The sequence below is a fragment of the Rattus norvegicus genome, chromosome 5 (assembly GCF_021556685.1).
Source record: "Rattus norvegicus strain SHRSP/BbbUtx chromosome 5, alternate assembly SHRSP_T2T, whole genome shotgun sequence".
NCBI classification, from domain to species: Eukaryota; Metazoa; Chordata; class Mammalia; order Rodentia; family Muridae; genus Rattus; species Rattus norvegicus.
The window spans coordinates 166,952,134-166,977,471 of NC_141538.1; the positions used below are offsets into that span (position 1 = coordinate 166,952,134).

General features: G+C 45.1%; 1 protein-coding gene across 8 annotated transcripts in view; it reads left to right on the forward strand.

Moving 5' to 3' along the window:
* Positions 1-25,338, forward strand: part of Rere (arginine-glutamic acid dipeptide repeats) — a 329,621-nt gene that overhangs the window by 108,842 nt on the left and 195,441 nt on the right. For all 8 annotated transcript variants that reach the window (XM_087660099.1, XM_087660101.1, XM_087660102.1 and 5 more), the window contains 1 exon segment: positions 13,329-13,794. In XM_087660099.1, coding sequence (XP_087516225.1) covers positions 13,473-13,794 — 322 coding nt within the window. In that variant the 5' untranslated portion in view covers positions 13,329-13,472.

Below are 25,338 nucleotides of genomic sequence, written 5' to 3' on the forward strand. Positions count from 1 at the left end.
ACAGATTTCAGGTTCCTTTACTCTTACAGAGCTCTGCTGTAAACACCTGATCCAAGGGTGCTGCCATCTTCTCATTTTGTTAAGTCCGACTTATTGGTACTTATTTTAAGGTACTGTGTGTTAATTTTATTTTGACAGTGGGTATAGAAAATGAAAATACAGTGGGCTTAATATTTTGGATCAGAAGCAAAATATAGCTCAGGCTAAATATCTTAGGAGTGTTCTAAGCTATTCAGTCATTCTAAGATTTCTAAGGCAGTCAGTCGAAGCCTTAGCTGTGTTCTAGGAGCTGTCTGTCCTAGGCTTCTCTGTGCAGTTTCCTTCCTTGTTCTTGTAGTCAGAGGGATGGGGGACTCCTCAGTAGGAAGTAGGTGATAGATAGCGCAGTCCACATTAGCTCTACTCATGAAGAGGGTTTCCTCATTAACCACTTTACTCTTGTTAAAATTGGCATAGACATCCAGGCTCTCCACCTGCCAGGTCCTGTCTTCCTCCTCCAGGGTCAGCTTCCAGAGTCCTCAAGTGCTGGTTGTCACTGTGCTTGGTTTATAAGGTGCTAGGGAGCCAACCCAGGGCTTCAAGGATACAATACATGCACTTTACCAGCTGAGCCATAAACCCACTCTTTACTGCCACCTTTAGCCTGTTCCCATTCAGTAAATAACTTCTATTGTTTTTTTTTTTTTTTTTTCCCCTCTTTTTTTCTCGGAGCTGGGGACCGAACCCAGGGCCTTGAGCTTCCTAGGCAAGCGCTCTACCACTGAGCTAAATCCTCAACTCCATAACTTCTATTGTTAAATAATTTGCACATAGATTTTTTAAAACATAAATCTAATTAAAACTTCACATCAGGTATTTAAGAACCGTTTTCATGACGCTTATACCAGCTTTTCCACATTTCACTTGATCCTTTCAGATTCAACGTATGCAGCACTGTTTACATCACTGGGCAAACCTATCACCATCTCTCTCTGTTTGCTGTGCTTTATATTCTACTGTGTCCGTGTATACACGTGTGCATGTGGAGGCCTGAGAACCCTTTGAGCACATTTGACAGTGCTGTCCAGTCTTGTCCCGCATATTGTGTGCACATCTGTAGTGCATGCCTGTGCGGGGAGTTCGTGTGGGTGCTCCTGTCACAACACGCGTGTGGAGCTCAGAGAACAACTTTCATTTTAGTCTTTCCTACCTTGTGGATGGGGTTTCAGGCTTCAAATTCAGGTCATCAGATTTTTGCGGCATGTGCATTTAACAGTCAATTGCTCTGGCCAACTTTGTTTGTTTGAGACAGTCTGTCACTGTCTGGGATTGACCCAGTAGGCTAAGGTAGATGGCCAGAGAATCTCAGAGATCCTCTTTTTTTTCTTTCTTTTGATTTCCAGGTATGCTATCTTCCTGGAGGGGTAGATGCTGCAAGGCTGCTTTACTTACTGACTGGGCCCTTTTCCCAGCCCTCAATTTTGTTTTTTACTACTTACATGTTTACCACATTAAGTAACTTAACATTTTCACTCAGGTTCCAAAATCTAAGAAAGCTGTTTTTGCAGTCTTGTAACATTTTTTATTTTGCAGTGTGAGGATCATTCAAGCAGTTTTTCCTCTTTAATTTTCTAACTTGGCAAAAGTTTTCATTTGGGCAGCTGTTGTAGTTCCCTGAGAAACAGCAGGGGGTGGAAATGTTTCTATCTGATATATCTTTCTCCAGTGGGAACCAGCCAGGACTGGAGCTGCCTGGATTTTATTAAATGTAACATTTGGTAACGGCATTGATCTGCAGTTTGCTCATAGGTACTTGGTAAGTAGGAGAGTTCTCTGGAATACGCACTGCTTCCATGGCGGGGCTTCAGTGACTTCCCACCACCCTGCCACTGCACGTGTCATGGTGCCCCTCCCCAGCTCCCTTCACAAACTTACTGGCCTCCCCATAATGCCCTATTTGTTTCAGTCTTTTTTTTTCTTCCCCACATCCTTTTTTATTGTGATCCTCCTGCCTCCACCTCCCTCATGCTGTGCCACCATGCTTGGTTTGTGCAGTGCTGGGGGCTTGTGCGTGCTAAGTAAGGCTGGATCGGCCCCAGTGTGTTCTTTCTGCCCTGACTGTTATTCCCGATACTTTATTTTATTACTGTCGGTCCTGTTTCTGTGCTGAGTGAGGACTGCTGGCTAGGTTTACATGTAAACCAGAGCTTTTTGACCTTGCCCCATGCCTACGTCTTACCTAATACTTCGTATATTCTCCCTTCTTTCTTCTTGTATGGGGACTGTTGCTTTCAGGGCAAACATTTCACCAACTGAGCTATTTCTGCACCCACTTGCTTTGTTCTTATGGTTTTCTTTTCCTTTCTTAGTTTTTCCATTGCAGAACTAAAGCCCTTCCTGGCCCAGAAGCAGGAGTGCTTGCTCCTAATAACCCTTAGATTCTCGGGATACTTTGTTTTTGTTTTCCCAATTCAGCTTGAGACATCCGTATAATTACTGTTCCAGGCAGTTCTGTTTATTTTAGAGAACAAAGAACTTGTCACATTGGAGTGTTTGTAATGGTGTTGCTCTGTCCCCACAGCTAGCAGGACAAGGAAGTAATGGTGTTAGGCCAGTGAATTCCGCATTAGTCAGGCATAATTTTGAATAAAACAACACAGGTATTTAAGTTCTCAATTGTGCAAAAATTTGTTTCCCAGAGATTATGTGGCAATATCTGGAGAGGTTTTTCTTTTCTTTTTTGTAATGCTAATTAGAACTTGGGGTTGTGCTAACAGAACCTACCTGTGGAGAGCCCATCACTAAGCATCCAGTACTGCACGGTGCACCCCTTTCCTGCCCACCACCACCCCACACAAAGAGATACCTAACTCCAGTTGTTGAAAGTACCACTGGAGACACACCTTTGTTTAGAGTGAACTGTGAATTTCTCTTCTTGGGCTGAATAGAATAAACAGCTATAGGCAAGTAAAAGGCAGCACAGTTCTGTGTGTGGTGACCAAAGGCTTCCCATTTGAGGGTTGGAAGTAGGGCTGGAGAGATATGGTGCTTGCTGCCTAAGCCTCAGCATTCTTGTAAGAAGCCAGGTGTGGCGGTGCAGCGCCAGTCCGTAATCCTCGGATTACGAAGATGGATGGATTTGCGGTTTCCTGGCTTGTTGGTCTTGCCGAGTCAGTGAGCTCCAGGTTCAAGGAGAGATCCTGTCTCAAAATGAGGTGAAGAGCAACTGAGGAAGACATGATGCCAGTGTTTGGTCTCCAGCCACATGTGCACTGACATGGAATATGTGTCTATACATACAGACATACATGTGCATACATACACAAAACCTTCAAAAGTTTAAATTTTGTGTTGGAAATATGCTAGGACAGCTCATCCTTGAATGTTTCTGCTTTAGTTTATGATAAAATCGTTCCTTTGTCTTCATTTTTATTAACATGTGTGAGTGTTTTGTCAGCATGTATGTCTGTGTACCATGTGTGTTGTGTGTCTTGTGCCCATGGAAGCCAGCAGAGAGCAACTGATCCCCATAAACTGGAGTTACAGAAAGTTAGGAGCTGCCTGTCATGTGGGTTTTAGAAACGGACCCTGGGTTCTCCGGAGGAGCGCTTTAACCATGGAGCCTCTCTCTGGCCCCTAAAAGACAGAGTTCTAAAATTTCAGTAGAGCTGTTAATCATGTGCTGAGTGAGGTTTTGCTCTTTTATCCTTAGGGAGGAAGCTAAGGTGTTCTGTTTGATACTCCACCAGTCTAATTCTAGCAATTCTTCTCCTGAAGCCTGTTTAGAGAGTGCCATTCAGCGTCTTGCCATCTGTGTATGAAAGCAAAAGCTTTGGCCAAGGCTTCCTGCTTCCTGCTACAAAGGCTGCTCTCTGCCTTTGACCCCTTTGTTCGGGGGCATTGGCATTAGGACCTTCAGCAAGCCCTGGATTCTCAGAATGAGTGTTGGGACTCCCAGCGGGATTGATGATGTTCCTGGTTACTGACCACACAGGTAGAGTGCGGTAGACCTCACTTGGATGCTTAGGTTTGGACAGATGGACCAGCCTTACAGCACAGCATGGGTCTCAGATGGGACCGTTTCCCTTCTCACCTGCTGAGTCCCTGGCTCAGTATCATTTTGCAGCTTCATGAGTGACTCCCGGCATGTGCTGAGGCCTTCTCCACAGCAGGGTGCTGTTTATGAGAAGGCCTGATTTCTCACACCATGAGCAACATGTGTCAGAGTGACAGTTCCTTTTCCAGAGTCTAAGTCATTACATTTTTTCTCAGGCATGTTGGTATAAAAGAGAACAAGAAAAGAAAATTGATTTCCCTTTGAAAGCAAGTCGAGCAGCTGTAGTAGCGCACCTGTGGCTTCTTGTTGCCTGTTGGGCTGCAGCTGCTTTTCTGGCACTGAGGACTTCCAATTCAGACTGTTCTTTTCTTTTTTTTTTCTTTTTTTTTTTTTTTTTTCTTGAGACAGGGTCTCTGGTCCTTGCTGTTCTAGAGTTTGTTGTGTAGACTGGCTGGCCTCAAACTCAGATCTGTCTGCCTACTGCCTCCCAAGTGCAGGGATTAAAGGCGTGTGCCACGACACCTAGCTCCCTAAAACAGTTTCTAACATTCACTTTTATTAGGTATAGGGGAGAGAGAGAGAGAGAGAGAGAGAGAGAGAGAGAGAGAGAGAGAGAGAGAGAGAGAGAGAGAGAGTAGCTGGAGTTATAGGCAGTTGTAAGCAGCCTGAAGTAGGTGCTGTGACCAAACTCAGGTTCTCTGTAAGAACAGTATAAACCTTTAACTGCTGAACCATTCCTCTAGTCCTTTAGCTCTCCCCAACCACCATTGTGCCTAGCCTGAAACTCAGCTGTATAGACAGACTTAGAGATGTGCCCCTCTGACTCCCAAGTGCAAGGATTCAGAGGCATGAGCCATCATCAGTCTTGGTCTGACACTCAGCAACTGAGGATGGGAAATAATTCTCACATTGCCTGTTTCCAATGCTTTTTTGATTTTAATAGTCTGTAACAGCACCAGGTTTTCTTTGCTCACTACATGGTCTGACCTGGAATTTTGGGGCTCATCATTTAAGGCAGGATAGCTTTGGGTTAAGAGATGGACTCTGGCCAGGCATGGTGGTGTGCACCTTTAATACCAGCACTTGGGATGCAGAGGCAGGTGGATCTCTGTTCAAGGCCAGCCTGGTCTACATAGGGAGACCCCATCTGGGGGGAAAAAGAGGTAGGAAAGAGGAGAAATGGGAGTCAGGGGAGTTGGGCTCTGACTGCGTTGGGGATTTAACCCTATGGTAGAGCAATTATGTGCCATGTACAATGTCCTGTGATTAATCTCAGCACCACAAGTGCATTGTAGGGTGGGCTGTAAACCGGTGTAAGAAACTTCACCTGCGTGATTCTAGTCAGCTGCTTAGCCTCTTTCTGTGCCGCCTTTTGCTGCCGTGGCATTTCTACAATAACACCTGTTGAATTATATAAGGCTGTATAGCTGTTACCATGGTATGGTTTACACACATTTTTCTGCATAATTGCTGTTTATATCTCTTTACTCTCAGATGTATCTTGGTTTGAATGATAAATTAACACTGTTACTCTTGGTACAGTGAAGATGAAGTGAACTCAACATGGAGGTTGCTTAGTGTATACTGACTGCTCAGTGAGGGAAGGAGTCTTCCAGTGTGCAGTGTGCTTCCCTGCCAAGGTTGCCATCAAGGACATCTATTTAATTGGATGCCCTTTAATTTAATTCGATTATGGGCTAGAGAGATGGCCCAGCAGTTAAGAGCACTGACTGCTCATTCAGAGGTCCTGAGTTCAATTCCCAGCAACTACATGTTGGTTCACAACCATCTGTAATGGGATCCGATGCCCTCTTCTGGTGTGTCTGAAGATAATGACAGTGAACTCATACATAAAATAAATAAATCTTTAAAAATTTTGTGCTTTAGACAAGTACACATACCAGTGCAGTGACACAGACTCAACAATGACAAGGAACGTAGTCGATTGTGTGATGCACGATATGCATCTCCGTCACACCATCCTATGTGGACGGTGAAACATGCACTGATCCGCTGCACTGGATGGAGAACTCAAAGGCCACCCCTCCTCCACCACCCAGAATCCTGTTCTTGTCATTTCCGAGACAATAGTTAGTGGGGGGTGGGGGTATGGAGCAGTGAGTAAGTTCAGAGACAGTGTGAGTGTGCTTGACAAACCACAGACGTTGCGAATGTCTTTTGTGTGGTTGAACATATGAAAAATACAGATATATTTTTGCTGTGGTTCAGTGAGAAACAATCAATTAGGTTTCACTGAGTGCATTTGGTGTCCTTTGGAGTCTGGCCTGAGTAACTGAGGTGAGTAACTCAGGGACCGAAAACTCAGAAAAGGGAAGCTTTCTTGGAAAAGTGAATTTTACATGAATCAAGAAAAATATTTTTGACTCTTGACTTAATCTTGCAATTAATTTTAATTCTGGTTTTAAAGGTATTTTAATTTTTTTATTTATTTAATGTATATGAGTATTATCTACATGCCTGCATGTACACCTGCAGGCCAGAAGAGACTTCTTTCCAGATGGCTGTCAGCCACCATGTGGTTGCTGGGAACTGAACTCAGGACCTCTGGAAGAGCAGTCAGTGCTCTTAACCACTGAGCCACCTCTCCAGCCCTTTAATCTTTTTTCCCCTTCATTTCAAAGATCTATTTATTTATTTTATGTATGTGAGTACATCGTAGCTGTCTTCAGACACACCAGAAGAAGGCATCGGATCCCCATTAGCAGTCAGTGCTTCCCCCCCCCCCCCCCCCCCCTCCGAGCTGGGGACCGAACCCAGGGCCTTGTGCTTGCTAGGCAAGCGCTCTACCACTGAGCCAAATCCCCAACCCCAGCAGTCAGTGCTCTTAACCACTGAGCCATCTCTCCAACCCAATCTTTTTTTTTTTATATCTAAGTTTTTCATATTTTATGGATGGTCCCCCTCCCCTCCCCATTATTGTATCTTCTCATTCAATCCTATCCAGTCAGCACACTATTTTGCAAAAGCAAGCCTTTCACCAGAGTTGATACTTTTCTTTTCAAAACACTGTAGGTGTCAGTTCTGACATGCCTTTTCCTCTGTGAGATAATTTTTTCCCAAATGCATGGCCTTCATTGCACTGGAAAAGTAGGTGTGTTTGTGCGCATGTGTGTTCATATGTATGTGCATGAGTGCATGTGTCTGATGTGTGTGTCATGTACATGTGTCTGTACACATACACATGCATTTGAGTTTGCACTCATAGGCTGGAGGAGGACAATTGATGTCCTGCTTTTATCGTCCTTAAGAAAGGAATACTTTATTACTATATTTGTGTGCCTTCCTCCTTAGAACAGGGTTTTAGATCACTTAGAAGCTGGAGTTCCAGGGAGTTTTGAGACATGTGATGTGTTTGCTGGGAACTTAACTCTTTGGAAGAGCAGCAAGCATTCTTTTTCCTTTTTTCGGAGCTGGGGACCGAACCCAGGGTCTTGTGCTTGCTAGGCAAGCGCTCTACCACTGAGCTAAATCCCCAACCCCAGCAGCAAGCATTCTTGACTGCTGATCTCTCTCTTTCACTGTGGCCAGTGTGATCAGTGTCTTGACTGCTGATCTGTCTGTGGGTAAGGTGGTCATTGTTTCTTTACTGCTTGCATCCTTATTGGGATGTCAGCTAGAGTCAGTTCATGCCCTTGAGTGACCGCCAACACGTTTACAAAGCCTCCAAGTTCTCTAATGTCTGCCAGGTCCATCCAGCGTTTGAACTTGTTTCCAGCCCCTCTTAGTCTCCTGTTCCTTCAGTCAGCTTGGCCTCTTGGATATTGACTGTGTCTGGGCAGGCTGATAATATGCACTTGCCCTTTCCTCACAGTCTACCCTCCTGGCCCTGGTGGCTCCTTCCAGATAGAAAGTCTTCTTCTTTTGCAGCCCTTCTGGTCCTCATTGGCTTCCCCACTTTGAGATCATTGGATGTGGGCATATTTGTGATCTTCCACTTCCTGGAATATGACTTCTACAGAGGAGAGATGCTCGTGTTTGCTGTTTGTTGCTCCAGAGTGGTAGGAGCGAAGGGCACACGCTGTACATGTGTGCAGCGAGTTGGTAGCCCTTGTGGTCCTGAGATGTGCTGTACATCAGATGTTGTTTTTTTGTTTTTTTGTTTTTTGTTTTTTTTTTTTTTTTGTTCTTTGTTTCGGAGCTGGGGACCGAACCCAGGGCCTTGCGCTTCCCAGGTAAGCGCTCTACCACTGAGCTAAATCCCCAGCCCCTCAGATGTTGTTTTTAATGAAGGCTATACTGTTGCCTGCTTCCCTCGAGCAGAATACACGTGGAGTATTCGTGTCATTCCTGCTGGAGACAAACACTGCTTTAAACATCAACTAGTTAGTTTTGGAGGGAGAGGCAGGTTGTGAGTGAGACCTATGTGAATTAGCAGCCCAGAGCCATGTAGGAAAAATGGGCTGCAGTGCCAGAGAGGCCTGGCAGTGCCGGTGGGCTTCTGCCCAGCTGCAGCTGCTTCAGATCCTGCATTTGTACTTGTTGGCATGTGGCCTTGTGGAAATATCTCTGCTGTTTTGTGTATAAAGTGGGTAGGACAACTCCAGTGAGGGGCGTGCTTTGTGAACCTCCTGTGTATCTTCTACTCTGAAGGCATTCCTAGCAAGGTGGTAGTGTCATCTCTCTTCATTGTGTCTGATTCCTGGGTGCCTGTTTTTAGATGTCACATTGCTGTATATATAGTCATGATTTCTGTGTTACATGTAAAGGAACATTACGTATTATTATCCCTGCTGAACTATTTGAGAGGCAAATGCGCCTGGTCAGTGGAACCACTGTAACTTTCTCACAGTTGATTGTGTAGGTAATTGCTGTGTGTTTGTATACATTAGTAATAGAGAAATATATTTGTGCTCTGTGTGTGTGTGTGAGTGTGTGCGCACACAGAATTTTTTTACGTGTGTGTGAATATTTTCTCTTTTTTTCCTTGGTTTTTTAAAAAACTTTGGCAAAAAGGACCCATTTTCTTTATAAATAGAGCTTATAATTTTGTAGAGAATAGTAAAGTTTGGATTTATCCTTTTCCTCTCTGAGTATTGAAGTAACATTGGTTTTTAATTCAACATTTTTGGAGAAGTTATCTTTAGACAAAAAAAGGTATGGGTGTTTTAAGTGTGTATTTATGCATGTGGGGGGTGGTCCTGTGCACATGTTACTTCAGTTGCCCAAGAGGCCTGGCATCACATCCCTGGAGCTGAAGGTATCCTTCTCAAACAGTGAGCAGAAGGTATCCTTCTCAAACAGTGAGCACTCCCTTTCCAGGCCAGTGGGACAGTTACTGCACTAGTCAGGAAAACATTGTTGTTCTTAAACTTTAAAAGCTTTCTGCCTTAGAGGGCAGAATCCAAACTAAGATCTTCCCTGAGGAAATCAAGTAGGCCTTGATATGGTGTCAATATCAGAGGTTGTTTTTAGCCAATAGACTTCTTCCCTTTTTTATTCCCCCCCTCCCCCCAAGCTGGGGATCAAACCAAGGACCTTGTGCTTGCTAGGCAAGCGCTCTACCACTGAGCTAAATCCCCAACCCCTTTTATTTTATTTTACTTTGTTTTGCTTTACTGTGTTATTTTGTACGTATGGGTGCTTTGCCTGCATTTGTGTGTCTGTGCACCACATGTTTGCGGTGTTCCCAGAGGCTAGAAGAGGGCCCTGAATTCCCTTGGATCTGGATTAGCTGCCACACGAGTGCTGGTAATTAGCCTCAGGTTCTCCAGAAAGAACAACTGGTGTCTGTAACTACTGAACTGTCTAGACTCCTTTTCTTGTATGATTGGCTTGCTTGGTTTCTTTATCTGTTTTCACCTGGTAACATCATCGGCCTACAGAGCCTTGGGAACAGTAGATGATTCATCTTTGCAAAACTTTTATGAGCACGAGAATGGTTTTCCCCTGTTTTGAAATATGCTTAAAATGGAAATTCTGTATGAAAATGCTTTCTATGTGGAAAGAAGTAACCAGGTTTGTGTTTCATACTTAAAGCTTTCTGCATTTAGTGCAGTTGCTAGACCAATGCTATTGCTCAATCATATTTTGGAGATGCTTAACATTTTCATTTTCTTGAATTAATTCCTGAGGATATTTGATGTGGTGATAGAGAGGGTTTTCTGGTGTATCAGATCTCATCTGTGGGCTTTGGAGAGTGTGATAATTTTTATGCTTTTGGCATGACTGGAGAAACTTCCCTCTGCATCTGAAGTATATAATTGCAAACTGCTTTATCTGTTGTTGGCTAAGTAAACAGGACCAATCTTTTGTTTGTTTGCATTTGTTGTTTCCTATCTGGCCCTGGAAGCACAGGAAGCAGATGCCTTTTGTCTGATTACTTGTCTCCTTTTGTTGCAGCTGCAGTGGAGTGGAGGGCAGGTGTGAGTGGAGTGTAGTGGAGGGCAGGTGTGAGTGGAGTGTAGTGGAGGGCAGGTGTGAGTGGAGTGTAGTGGAGGGCAGGTGTGAGTGTAGTGGAGGGCAGGTGTGAGTGTAGTGTAGTGGAGGGCAGGTGTGAGTGTAGTGTAGTGGAGGGCAGGTGTGAGTGGAGTGTAGTGGAGGGCAGGTGTGAGTGTAGTGGAGGGCAGGTGTGAGTGTAGTGGAGTGGAGGGCAGGTGTGAGTGTAGTGGAGTGGAGGGCAGGTGTGAATGTAGTGGAGTGGAGGGCAGGTGTGAGTGTAGTGGAGTGGAGGGCAGGTGTGAATGTAGTGGAGGGCAGGTGTGAGTGTAGTGGAGTGGAGGGCAGGTTTTAGTGTAGTGTAGTGGAGGGCAGGTGTGAGTGTAGTGTAGTGGAGGGCAGGTGTGAGTGGAGTGTAGTGGAGGGCAGGTGTGAGTGTAGTGTAGTGGAGGGCAGGTGTGAGTGGAGTGTAGTGGAGGGCAGGTGTGAGTGGAGTGTAGTGGAGGGCAGGTGTGAGTGTAGTGGAGGGCAGGTGTGAGTGTAGTGTAGTGGAGGGCAGGTGTGAGTGTAGTGGAGTGGAGGGCAGGTGTGAGTGTAGTGGAGGGCAGGTGTGAGTGTAGTGTAGTGGAGGGCAGGTGTGAGTGTAGTGTAGTGGAGGGCAGGTGTGAGTGTAGTGTAGTGGAGGGCAGGTGTGAGTGGAGTGTAGTGGAGGGCAGGTGTGAGTGGAGTGTAGTGGAGGGCAGGTGTGAGTGTAGTGTAGTGGAGGGCAGGTGTGAGTGTAGTGTAGTGGAGGGCAGGTGTGAGTGGAGTGTAGTGGAGGGCAGGTGTGAGTGGAGTGTAGTGGAGGGCAGGTGTGAGTGTAGTGGAGGGCAGGTGTGAGTGTAGTGTAGTGGAGGGCAGGTGTGAGTGTAGTGGAGTGGAGGGCAGGTGTGAATGTAGTGGAGTGGAGGGCAGGTGTGAGTGGAGTGGAGTGGAGGGCAGGTGTGAATGTAGTGGAGGGCAGGTGTGAGTGTAGTGTAGTGGAGGGCAGGTGTGAGTGTAGTGTAGTGGAGGGCAGGTGTGAGTGTAGTGTAGTGGAGGGCAGGTTTTAGTGTAGTGTAGTGGAGGGCAGGTTTTAGTGTAGTGTAGTGGAGGGCAGGTGTGAGTGTAGTGTAGTGGAGGGCAGGTGTGAGTGGAGTGTAGTGGAGGGCAGGTGTGAGTGGAGTGTAGTGGAGGGCAGGTGTGAGTGTAGTGGAGGGCAGGTGTGAGTGTAGTGTAGTGGAGGGCAGGTGTGAGTGTAGTGGAGTGGAGGGCAGGTGTGAATGTAGTGGAGGGCAGGTGTGAGTGTAGTGGAGTGGAGGGCAGGTGTGAGTGTAGTGGAGTGGAGGGCAGGTGTGAGTGTAGTGGAGTGGAGGGCAGGTGTGAGTGTAGTGGAGTGGAGGGCAGGTGTGAGTGGAGTGGAGGGCAGGTGTGAGTGTAGTGTAGTGGAGGGCAGGTGTGAGTGTAGTGTAGTGGAGGGCAGGTGTGAGTGTAGTGTAGTGGAGGGCAGGTGTGAGTGTAGTGTAGTGGAGGGCAGGTGTGAGTGTAGTGGAGGGCAGGTGTGAGTGTAGTGGAGGGCAGGTGTGAGTGGAGGGCAGGTGCGAGCAGTCCTGTATTCTTAGTCCCAAGCACTTGGCACCTAGACAGTACTTTGTAACAGTTGTTTCTCAAATGAGATGAGATTTTGGGGACAATGACAGATGATTGTGGGAAATAGATTAATGATTATTAGGATTTCTAGAACTGACTTGTAAAATCTCTTTCCCTTGGTAGAAAAGTTTTAGGAATTATGCTGGGTTGGAGTTTAAGATTCATTCTTTTCATTGTGCACTCTTAGGTTTGTGGGTAGTTTTGGAGAACTTATTCATTCAGGAGGCTATTAAGAGTGGGAATTTGGAAAAGCGTGGAAATCACCGAAGAGTCCTTAACACTTAAAACTGGAGATTGTGTTGTAGTTTTGTTACCACAGGCAAAAATAAAGCTTTCCCCTCTCTTTAATCTCAAATGGAGTCTTTGGGAATTGAGAGATTTGGGCAACCTTCAGAGGCAGTCCGCTGACTCCTGCCACTTTCCCATAGCTGTGCAAATTGTACTCCAGGTTCCTTCCTTTTAAATTTACAGGGTCAGAGTTAACTTTGTACAATACTCACAGGGCATACTTTCCTTTTTCCTTAGAAAGGTCAAACCAGTGAGTGTATAGTGTGCACTCACCATTCAGCAGGTCTTGTTTTTAAGTTAGGCAGCAAACTTCACGCTGTGAAAGTGGCAAGGTTCGGGACTGTGTGGAATTGTATATCACTGGTCTGGCTTTTCCATTGTGGCATCTGAGATATTTTTTATATTGGAAGCAAGGGTAGTGGTTAACAACAACAACAACAACAACAACAACAAACAAACAAACAAATTTGGTGGTGCCTCACAACTGCCTATAGCTGTAGTTCCAGGGGATTCAATATCCTCTTCTGATCTCTGTGGGCTCCTTCACGAAAGTGGTGGACATAAACTCATGCAGGTACATACATGCACATAAGAGTAAATACATAGATGAATAGAAATGTATGTGTTTATTTTAGATGTATCAGCACTTTCCTTCACCTGTGTATACACACCTCATGCAGTCAGTACTTTGGAGAGCAGAGGGAGCATTGGGTCCACTGGAGCTGGCGGTCAGGCAGTGTGCAGAGTAGCTGCTTTGTGGGTGCTCGGGACTAGGAACCTGGCAAAGCAGCAGGTGCTCCTAACTGCTGAGCCTTCCCTCCAGCTCTGAGCTTTAAAAGAGCAGATGTTATTTTAGGACGCAAATAAGAGGAAACATTGAAGCATCAAAGAAAAGCCGATTTGACACCTTCCCTTTTCTCTGTCTTTCTCTCTCTCTCAGCATTTTTGAAACGTTGGGGTTGTTGGAGTGGTTGGATTTTCCCTGGAATTGAGTAAGAAATTCAGAAGACTGAAGCCCAGGCTCACTGTCTACCTTTCACGGAGGCCTAGCCGTGAGAGGACAGAAGAAGGCACGTGGAGAATCATGACAGCTGACAAAGATAAAGACAAAGACAAAGAGAAGGACCGGGACCGGGACCGGGACCGAGAGAGAGATAAAAGAGACAAAGCTAGGGAGAGCGAGAACGCCAGGCCTCGGAGGAGCTGCACGTTGGAGGGAGGAGCCAAGAACTATGCTGAAAGTGACCACAGTGAGGACGAAGACAACGACAACGGAGCCACCACGGAGGAGTCCGCCAGGAAGAGCAGAAAGAAACCTCCGAAAAAAAAGTCCCGCTACGAGAGGACAGACACTGGCGAGATAACGTCTTACATCACTGAGGATGATGTTGTTTACAGACCAGGAGGTAAGAGCAGTACATGGTGTCCACACAGGGCTGAGGGAGAGATGTGGCTCTCCCTCAAACGCAGGAGACTTCCTGTAGCTGTTAAGGCAGACCTGGAGTTCGCGAGAGCAGAAAGTGGTTGAGGTAGCAAAATTAAGTGAGTGACCTCAGCACTCCTTTCAGAGCAAGATCTATCACTCCTGGGCGAGCCTTTACCAAAGCAGTGTGCTAGCTTATCAGTGAGTGGCAGCAGATGGCAGCAGCGAGGCCGGGTGTGTCCTGTGCTCTTTTCAGTAGGTATATTCTGCCCATTCAGTGTACTAAGCCATGCAGGAAGTTCATAGGAAGTCTGATCAATACACCAGAGCCTCACCCAGTCTCAAATTTTCCCAACAGAGGAGTTAAAGGATGCCAGGATGTCGTTAACCTAGCATAGTCATTGTACTGAAGAGAACTCAGCTTCTGAATGTGTTTGTGGAAAGTTCCTCATTGTAAGGAAGTTATGTAGGAGTTTGTTTTGATTTTTCTGGAAATGACCAGCATTAGACAAACTCCTGTTTATAATTTTCTTGGTTGACAATTGAGGAGAGGTGTGTGACATGGAATAGTCAGTGATGAGTGTTTGAGGGGACCTGAAACTCTGCCAGGGAGCGTTAGGCCCATGCAGGTTCCAGTGCTGTGAGTCTCTCTGATTCAGACTCAGCAGAGACCGCCAGGAAGTCTCAGCTGCCCAGTCTCTCAGACCATTATGGCTTTGCTTGCCCATTTAACACAGGGGGCTTTGTTTTGTTTTCTTGTTTTGCTTTGGGTTAGCTTTTGGTTTAAGATACAGAGTCTGATGAGCACGGGCCAACCTGGAAAGCACTTCGTCACCCAGCCCTGTGGGGTTAGACTGGCGCTTTCTTGTCCTCACCTCCTGAAAGCAGAGGCTGTAGATGAGCGTTGCGCACTGGGGGCCGAGTCTGTTGTGATTCCTGAGGAAGGAGCAGCCTCAAAGGGAAGCTGCGCTGTTTTCCTTCTCTGACACACAACATGGGATGGGTTATTGGAATCACTGCCAGCCGCAGTGTGCAGTGTCAAATGCCAGCTCTGCTCTGCTTGACGTGCATAAGATGGAGTTTTCCACTTGTGTCACTGGGGACATTCCAGCAAGTTAGGAGTCAGGTGCTTTTGGGAAAGGCTGCTCAGACGTCCCCTCGTGAGAGATGCATGATTAGTTAACTCTGACAAGTCCTACAGCAAGACATTAACAACACCTGCTGCTGCCTCTGCTCTGCATAGACTGGCAGTCTCTGCTGCTATCTCAAGAAGGAAACTAACTTCTTCGAGGAACCATGTTGAGGAAACAGTGCGCCTTTTACAGTTTGTCAAGAAGTTCTCCTTGATATTCTCAAAGAAATGTGGGAGGGCTTGATTACAAAACAGCTGGGGGGCTCTTATGTATAAAGTGTTGATTGATACCCTCTCCCCAATGTGTGCATCTGTGGATGCTCAAGTCACTTTCTTCTAGAGTGCTGAGGATCAAACAGTCTCACGCGCTAAGCAAGGTTCTACTGCTGACCCGTATCCCAGCCCTCTAGTCTGTTGTATAGTAAGTATGTGCAGCATTGTCTGACCTGTGCGCACCATCTCATACACTGCAGCTGTAGATCGGCTACTTAAGACTGAGGACAGTGGAAATGCTCTTCTTGTGGCAAATGCTGTATTGCAGTGTCTGACAGCACAGGTGCCTTTTCTCTATGGTTCCCTCCCTCCCTTCACCTTTAACCCTCACTTCCCACCCCCACACCCCCACACCCCCATCTCCAACCAGGGTTTCTCTGTGTAGTCCTTCCTGGTTATCCTGTAACTGCAGACCAGGTTAGCCTTGAACTCTGAGATGTGCCTGCTCCTGCCTCCTGAGTGCTGGAACAATGCCTGTTCCATGTTGGATGTGCGATTGGAGGCACAGATGCAGAGTCAGCATAAACAGAGCTGACTGGAGCACCTGAACTACTGGGAGTTGTTGTGATCTGAGCTCTGCTGGGCACCGTGGATATTCGACCCTTTGTCAAGTGACTGCTACTGAGTGGTCCAGGAAGCTTACATTTCAAGCTAAACGACTTTCCCAAGTAATTTCTAAATGGAAGTTTGCTAAATAGTGCCTATTCTTCAGGTTCATGTCTACTGAAAAGTCCAGAGTAGGGTTTTGTGACTAGATTCCTGTATGGACTTTCATATCCTGCCCCCATCCCTGCCCTTGCCTTTCCTTTCTGGTGTCTCACTCTCAGTGTCTCTGTTCTCTGTTGCCTTTGTAGTGGGGACTGAACTTGGGGTCTTTTTCTTTACCACCGAATTACAGTCTATGCTATTTTTTTTTTTAAATATATAGTTTCAAATCAGGGTCCCACTGAGTCCCTCAGCAAGACTTGAACTTGTGACTCCTACCTCAGTCTCTTGAGCAGCTGGCCCTAGGCATGTGTTATTGTGCACATCTGTCTTTTTCTCCTTCCTTAATTTTGAAGGCATTCTCATGTAACTCAGGCTGGCTTCGAATCATTTCCGTGCAGTTGAGGATGATTCTTGACCCCCTGACTTCACTTCCCAAGCACTAGAAATAGAGGTCTGGTGCACGGCTTCCTAGTTGACGCTCAGATATTAGTGCTTTTAGAGAGTGTTGAAAGGGAGTTCTTCAAGGGTTGGTAGATCTTTAAATTGGCTATACTATGTGGAAAACTTGACACTCCTATCCTCCTATAGTATTTAATTACTTCTGAGGTATTATTAAGGACGAACACTCGGCTGGGAGGTCATGATATATGCTTTTAACCTCAATACTCAGGCAGAGGCAGGTGGAACTCTGTGAGTTGGGCCAGCCAGAACTAACATAGGTTAGTTCTCGACCTGTCTCAAAAAAACCAACCAACAAACCAACCAAACAAATGGCCTGCAGTAGTTCTCTGAGGAGAGGCTGCTGTGCTCCTTACCCCAGGAGGTCAGCCTTCTATGCAGGCTCTTAGATGTAAGCTGGTATCAGTTAGAATTGTCCTGCACAGAGGGTTTTTTGCCTTTGCTCTTCCTCACTGGAGTCACGGTGTTTTGCCCTTAGGAACTCACCACTTTCTTTTCAGCTCCATTGCTAACCCTTCTGTCCAGGAGGACGGTGCTACACCATCAGCTCAGTGGCACTGTCTTTCCATTCCCAGGCTTGCCAAGTTTCCAGTTTCCTTAACAGATGTCGTCATTCCTCTGTGTGTGTGTGTGTGTGTGTGTGTGTGTGTGTGAGAGAGAGAGAGAGAGAGAGAGAGAGAGAGACAGACAGACAGACAGACAGACAGACATTCTAACATTTCTTTTACTTATATTTTAAAATTGAGATGTGATAGTTTCTCTTGATGGACATGGAATTAAACCGATAATAATCCAAATGAGGCAAAATTTTGAAGCTTGGGTGTCCATTTGAATTAAAAGAGATAGTGTTTTTAAAAAAATAACAGTTTAGGGAGTCGAATGAATCCAAAAGTTTAATAGTGTATGATTCCTTTTCGTGTGACATTTCAAAAAAGGTTCCAGTAATGTCTGAAGTCAGGAGAGAGGTAGGGTGTAGGCTAGGGTATGTGAATTAGCTTGAGAGGAGCCCCAGGGTTCTAAGCATGCTTTTGTTGGGGGTGCTTAGGTAAGTTTGTCCATTCTCTGAAGTTGTATCACACTCGTCCTTTTCTGTATACATTTAGTACCTCAGTGTAACTCCCGTCCCCGAGACTGCTCCTGGGATTCTAGTGTGCACAGCTGCGGTGTGCTGTGGCTCTTCCTCCTATTTGAGAAGCATAATAAAGCAGTGGCGGGACACTGGGGTTTTAGTAGCAGAGCACTCCAGACCAAGAGGGCTAAACAACAGCCCTGTCCGTCAGATCTCTCCCTTTACCAGGGCACCAGATGTAACGAGGCTGCAACCCCACGGTTGGTAAACTGGCAGGACCATGTTCCCCTGAAGGAACTAGAGAAAAACTTCTAAGACTCATGCCCCCTTGATTTAAACCCATTAACTAAAATTTCTTTCAGGAAACCTTTTCAGATGACTTGTAGGTTCAGAAGAAGCCATGGCAAAGTCTTTGCCGCTGTGCCCTTCCTGCTTCTCTACTACTTTGTTTAGAGACCTCTCTATACCGTTCTCCAGGCTCTGTGACTTCCAAGAGGTGCTTGTAATTGTGCACTTATTTCCGTCTTGTGCCTTCTCTATTTTAATAATCCCAAATTAAAGCACTGAGGCTGGAGAGGTAATTTAACAACTAACTGGACTTGCTAGTTTTTTTATTTGATTTATTTAATGAATGTGAGCACACTGCAGCTATTGTCGCTCTATTCAGACACACCAGGAGAGGGCATCAGAGCTCATTATAGATGGTTGTGAGCCACCATGTGGTTGCTGGGAATTGAACTCATGACCTCTGGAAGAGCAGTCAGTGCTCTTAACCGCTGAGCCATCTCTCCAGCCCCTGTACTTGATATTCTTACAGGGGATCCTGGTGTGTTCCCTAGAACATACACGGTGTTGCATAACCACTTGTAACTTCAGTTCCAGGGGATTTGATGCCTTCTTCTGGCCTCTTAAGACACCATAAGCATACAAATTCACATATACACATAAAGCACAGTAGATCTGGCAAAGCAAAATCACTATTGGAAAGGTCAAGTCTCCTGACTGTCAACAGCTGTCTCACTCTACCAGATTTTTAGTCTACAGACTTCCTCACCACTTTGCAATGCCATTTTGCTCCTTCACACATACCTACCAGGTTCAGGCAGCCACATCCCCATAAGCACTGTATGCTTTCCCTCCTGCCTGTCTGTTACAGCAGTATCAGAGAGCTTTTTCCCTCAAGTGTCCTTCATGGTATATTTCAGGTAGGAAGAAAGTGTCTAGTATTCCCCAGCAGAAGCAGAAGGCCTCCTTTGGGGAGCGTTGTCAAAGCCGTTAGGAGTTGGCTATTGATATGGGCATGGGGTAACTGATGGCGGAAGAACCCTTTTGGATGTGTCTTTGAGGTTATTTGTGTGGAGAAAAGGCTGTTGAGTGTTCACTCTCTGAAGATAAGAATAGTTTTCCGTGCACTGTAATCCTCCTGCGTATTAGAATAGCTGTTAGTATGCCACTTGCTAGTTCAGTGTTCCTGTCTCACTAACTAGTTTTGGTTACCTTCTGAAGGTCTCTTATGAGAGAACTAGATTAGGGCAGCATATAGATTCTTGCGTCTGTCACAGTAAATGACAGGATCCCTGGGAAACCTGGGACTTCCGGAGCAAACGTGAGTCCATTTGGAAGAAGTTATTTGCACAGGTATGAGAATGCTGGCTGTCAGTGCTCTGCAGTTTATGATATTAGTTGAATTTTAAGCCCGATTGTTGTGTGTGGCGAGGAATCTGAGGTGGCGACGCTGCAGCGGCTCAGTCATCGTGGTGAAGACATTTGCAAAGCTCCTGACACCTGGTAGGCAGGTTGGTAAATGGTCAGTTAACCACGGCTGTTTTGACTCTAGCCCGTCTCGGGTGCTTTGAGTGCATGACCTGTGGAGCTGTGTCTCTTGTTCCTGGTGAGCACCGTCAGAAAGGTACACGTGTCTTCCACGGGCCAGCAAGGCCCTGATGGAGCTGTCATCTCTGTCCCTTGTCACGAGAGTGGTAATAAGTAATGTTTGATAAGTGAGTTGACTGTATGCCAATAAAAACCTTTTTTATAGGTGTTGAAATTTGAAGCTCATACAGTTTTTACAAGTCAAGGAAATAAATATGGAAAAAACCCTAAAGCAAGCCTATGCTTTGCCGTGATCCCTGTGTAAGAGCAGAGAGCAGGTCCAGTGGACCTGTAGGGCTTTGTTGGCTCCTCTGTGTTTCAGGGCCCCATCCTCTAGTTGATGCTTTCTTAGGTTCTGCTGAAAGTGCGCTCTCCAGTTCCTTTAGCTCTGGGCTGGAGGTGGATCAGTAAGTAGTAAGAGTGAGTACTGAGGTACAGTAGGTGCTAGGAATGATCCCAGCACCACAAAACCCAACGGCTGTGTTCAAAGACACTACCAAATTAAAAAAATAAAAAAAAAAACTTTCCTAAAAAGGCTTTCCTAGCTATTATCTGTCCGTGTATTGCTGTCCAGCTGTCTGCCCGTCCATCCATTCATCCAGTACTATGTGTAGGTCAGAGTTCATTCTTTCCTTCCAGCCTGTTGTTTGGGTATTGTAGTCAGGTTGTCAGGGTTGGTGGCAAGTACCTTTACCTGCAGAACCATCTCGCCATCCCACACCTTACATTTTATTCAAGATTTAAAGTCATAATTTGGCTAGGCGTGATGATGCATTGCCCTTAATCCCGGCTCTGGGACAGGTGGGCACCTATTACAAAAGTACTGATGAAGCAAAGGGAAATGAGTTTATGAACTTCAGGGAAGAACATTAATGTCTAGCACGTGTTTATTCCTGCCTCAGCACCCAGAGTCCACAGCTGAATGAGAGAGCAAGTTTGTCACTGTGCACATAGCTACAGACTGTAGTTGTCCTCAGAGGTGTTTGTGCTGTATCTCTGGGTCTTTTTGGTGGCAGTGAGTTGACGACTTTGGGAGACCCTTTCTGTGGAGAGAACACTGAGAGGACTGGGTTCCTTTGTTAAGATCTCCATGCCGGCTAGTCACATCTGTCACTGGTCTGTGACAGTCGGTTCCCTAATCATAGCAGAACAAGATTTGTATTTACCTGGAGAATAATTGGACTGTGATCTCCTGCATTATGTGACACCCTCTGCTCCTTTGCTTAGTGAACAAGACTTTGAACTCCTGCGCTCTGGAGGTTCAGCTTTTGCTGGTTCAGTTAAGTGTTAAATGTGTCCTTTATTATAATTACACTGATGCCCTGCATTGTGGCGGCTGAGAAAATTGCTGGAGACTTGTTTACTCTTTCACATACTGTCCATTTTGTAAAAGCTCTTTTGCGGAGGAGACAGTGTGATTTGGAGTGGCATGGTGGACTTGAATTGGATAACATAGCTTCAATTGAAATGCAAGAATTTGGCCCTGCTCTCCACCGAGATTGGCTTGGACTTGGTATTGACCCATGTGTTTGCCGTCTTTCCAGATACTGTCTTCTATTTATTCTGACAGCTTCACCAGCTGAGAAATTAGACTTTACAAAATTAAAAATATTGTCTATGAATTTAAAACTGAAGTGGGATATTTATTTTGTTAGTTGAAGTTCTTTAAATTGTAAATTGTCATGGCTGATTTTTTTTCAAAGCATTTAAATATTCCGTAGTAAATACTTGTATGAATCACTTTTGCCTCAGAGATAGCTAAATGTCCTAAATGCTAGAAACATGAAAGAAAAAATGTAAATAACTATTTCTACTTATTTTACATTTTAGTATAAATTTTATGGTGGATTTTTAAGAAATTAATTTTTTGTAGTGGATAGTTTTACTGTCATAAAACTTAGTTCTTCTGGTGAAAGTTTAAACTCATGAAAATGAGTAAACTCCTGAAGTCACTTTACCAAGTATGTTAAATTAATATATATTATCGTTACATGTGTATTTAAACCTACCCTTTAAACCATTATCATTTTGCAGTTGAAAGTCTGCTCGGTCTAATTAGCATAGTGGTCTAATTAGCATAGTGTAGGTTGTGTATGGGTCTAATTAGCATAGTCTAGGTCGTGTATGATAGAGCTTCCACAGTCGCCACTCAGCCTTATAGTGAATATACTCTTTTACTTAAATCTCTACATTTCTCTCTGTAATCGACATTTTAGGGACTGCCTGTTCAGTAGTGCAGTGTGCTGTGTGGCGCAGAAAGAAGGCTGGGTGCCTAAGATGAAGAGAAGGCGAGCACGCTTCGCCTCACCTGCTGCGGGTGCAGCTTTGGCTCTGCTGGGCGGATGCTGGTGTTTGAAGGACAGTGTGCAGTGCCGCTGTAGATGGGGCTGTGGAGACGATGCAGTGTAACAAAGCTGCAGGGTGTTGACTGTTGCTTATCACAAGACTACTGAGGATATGACACAAATTATATCGCTTCTTGTAATTTTCAGTTTTTAGTTTAAGATTTGAATTTGAGTTTGTTAGTAATGCTCTAGGTACCTGCTAGTTTTCAGGAAGACAGTCATCGCTATGTGGTGTTTGGTTTCAGACTTTCCATGACCCTTCATCCCAGTGTGCTGCCATTGTTGACCAGGAGGATGTCAGTAATGCTGTGTGTAGTTCTAATTCTTCTGTTTAGGGAAGAATTGTTGATATTCTTCAACAAGAAGAGAAAGATATTACCCAGTATTTTGTACCGTTACGTAATCAAGAACAGTTTACCCAGAAAGTGGTAGAATAAGCACCATTCTATAAAAACACACTTGACAGTTGCACCTGAGAATCATTCTGTCAGCTCAAGCCTTGGAAATTATGCTTTAACCTCTCGTAGACGTTCGTGCCTCCCCTTTTGACTACACAGTGGATGGAGATCTGGTTTCTGGTCTGTTCTCTGTACTGGCTGGAAGACAGTGTCTTTCATGCCTGCAAACTGGAATGATTTTGAAGCTGGCAGTAGCTATCAAAACAAGAGAGATTTGATGACCTGAAATGTGCAATCCTTTTAGAAAGTGCTCTTTTCATTCAGGATGGACCAGGACAAGGCTTGTTATTTGACGCCCCATCAGCTTTGTTATGAGTTTCTGTTTTCTCTGAGCTGCTGGGTTCTGAGTGCTGAGCATCTGATGTGTGAAGATGTGGGTTCTGGCTGCCTCAGCAGTGTGCTTTACTCAAGCTCTGGGGGCTAGACAGTTCCATTTTTATGTTCTTTCCCCAAGTTCGCCTGGACTGATTTTCCTTGGCCAGACCAGTGCTTTGGTTGGGTTGAGCATTTGTTTGTGTTTGTTCATTTACTGTGCTTGTAATCTCTCACGTCTGATTGCTTCTCAGCCTGGCTCCTTTGCAGTGAACAAACAGTACATTTTCAAGAAAGAAAATTGAAAAATTCAGATATGGGAAAGTTCAAATTTAAAGCCACTATTAACATTCTTTGTGTGGTCACTTCCCATAGTACACACGCAGAGGGGTGTGGTTGTAGTTTCTTAATCTATGCCTTTGTGTTTTAGAGAGTGTCTCATTCTGCAGCCTATGTTGGCTCTGCTTCAATAAGCTACCACCCACAGCTTATAGATATTATGCATCGTGTGCTGTTAGTGCAGGGGTTTATAACCTGGCGTGTGGCTAACCAAAGAGTCTGAGTAGATGGCAAGGGATTCAAGTTGGAAGGAGAAAATGTGCTTTTATTTTTATTCGTTTATTACCTTTCTGATGACACTCACCCATTGCTTTAATTCTGATGACAGGCAGTAAGCCATGGGGACATTGGGACAAACCAGTGCTCTCATGCTGCTTCATAGGGAGTGTTTGACGGACAGCGTGCAGTGCCGCCACAATGCAGGGCATCAGTGTAATTATAGTAAAGGAAACATTTAACACTTAACTGAACCAGCATCTATATTCACTGTTATGCCGAGATGATGAATGCTCTTAGGGGAGTCATAGCTAGTATAATTTCTTAGTTAAAAATATGCATGGTATTGTATTGCACAAGTTTTCTTTTATTGTGGTAAGCAATTCAATATAGTGGGGTTTTTTTTTGTTGTTTGTTTGTTTGTTATTCATTTAGACTTTATCAGTTTTGAGTCACAGTCTTACTCTGTAGTCCTGGTTGACCTTGGCTTGTGGTAACCTTCCCCCATCAGCCTCTGAGCCACAGCATTTGGTTTCTATTTTATTACAATTCTAATGTTAATATTTTCATTTTAGAAGAGAGGTATTCCTGTAAGGTACGGCTGACCCTCAGTTCCCCAGTAGCTGGAATAGAGTCAGCTTAGTTTTCCATTTGTCCGCTCACTTTTTAATGGAAGGCTGTGGCTGTGTAACCCACACTGGATGGGTGGTCCTCCTCCATCAACTTTCTGAGTGCTGGTGTTGCAAATGTGTGCCATCATCTTCCTGACCTAGTCTTAACTTTTCAATGCTATGGTATTCCAAGAAATTTGCTACCAGTCCCTATGCTTTCTGGGAAGGTGCATCCGTGAGTTCCCTTTGGAAACAAATTCACACAGGAATAAAAAAGACAGGGAGGATAACAGTTTGAGTCAACAGCTGTGCTAGCCGGGGTGTGGGAGAAATTTTCACCCTTTATGCTGTCTGTGCACCCTAGGGGTGGACTCCTCAGCAACCAGACTTAGCCTTGCCTCTTTACAGGCAAGGAGTTGTCAGCTTTGTTCTGTCTGGTCCCATCTAGTTTCATCTGCCTCTGGAAGCCGCTCTTAAATCCTGGCAGAAGGTAATGAAGGTTTGTGACCCCTTACTACCGGGGTCCCAGTTTTGTTTCTATTTGTTTTTTGAGACGGGGTTTCTCTGTGCTTCTCTGGGCCATTCTAGAACTTGTTCTGTATGCAGTCCAGGCTGGCTTCCAACTCCCAGAGACCTGCTTGCCTCCACTTTTCAAGTGCTGAAAGTAAGGGTATGACACTACCAGCCTGATGTTACTGACTTATCTTCAATTTTATTGTTTACTTTTTAATTAGTTTCATATATCTATTACATTGGTTTATTATGTTAATATTTTTATTATGTTTTTGATCAAAGTAATCTTTTGAGTTCATGAATAGCACATCAATTCAGGAAAATAATGGGTAAAATGGCTTAGAGTTATTCTTCTACATTTCCTCCCACAGGGAATAGCTATCATCTTGATACAAATACAATGTATTTGGTCATATTCACCCCTATACCTGACAACTCCTTCAGATCCTCACACAAACATCTTCCTCTCAAAGTCATGTCCTCTTCTGTTTTGGATGTCCCCTGGAGAATCAGCAGCCTGCCAGTGGCCCATCCCTGAAGGAAAAGCTGACTCTCTCTTCCCCAGGAGTGGTGGCATGCTTTATCTCCTCAGTGTGAAGCAGTCTTGGGAGCCTTTCACACACCTATGCTGATTGGCTTGTCTGTGCTGGTTTATTCAGGCACCCACAGCTGCTGTGAGTTCACTGGTGGAGCATCCCTGCCATGTCTAGAATGCACCAAATTGTAACGCTGGGTGTGTTAATTCCTTTTCCATTAAAAGAGGACGTTTGGGGCCGATTAATCCAGCAAGAAGCCACAGAGCCAAACTAGTCACTCTTCCTGGGCAGAAAGCACTTTCCTTCCAAGCCTTTTATGACTGTGCTGCCTCAGATTCTTGCTGTCTATGAAAAGACACAGAAATGTGGAAGAGAAAATAGACCTGGGGAGATTCTACAATACATCAATCAGACTTTCTCTAAACCATCTGTCAAACTCCAATACAGTTCATATAGGAAAGCAAGGCCTTGGGAGAAATGGGACCTGGCCTATCAGCCATAGAAAGGAGGGGCCTTGGGGAGGGAGAGCGCCTGTGACAAGTCAGTGAGGAAAGCTGGTGGCAGGGTCCCACCAGCTCACACACATGCTGCTGTTTGCTGGGAGTATGGGGCTGGCTCGGGCTCTTTAATTAATTTCTTCTGAGGCAGGGTCTCTCTGTAGACCAGGCTGCCCTGAATCTCACT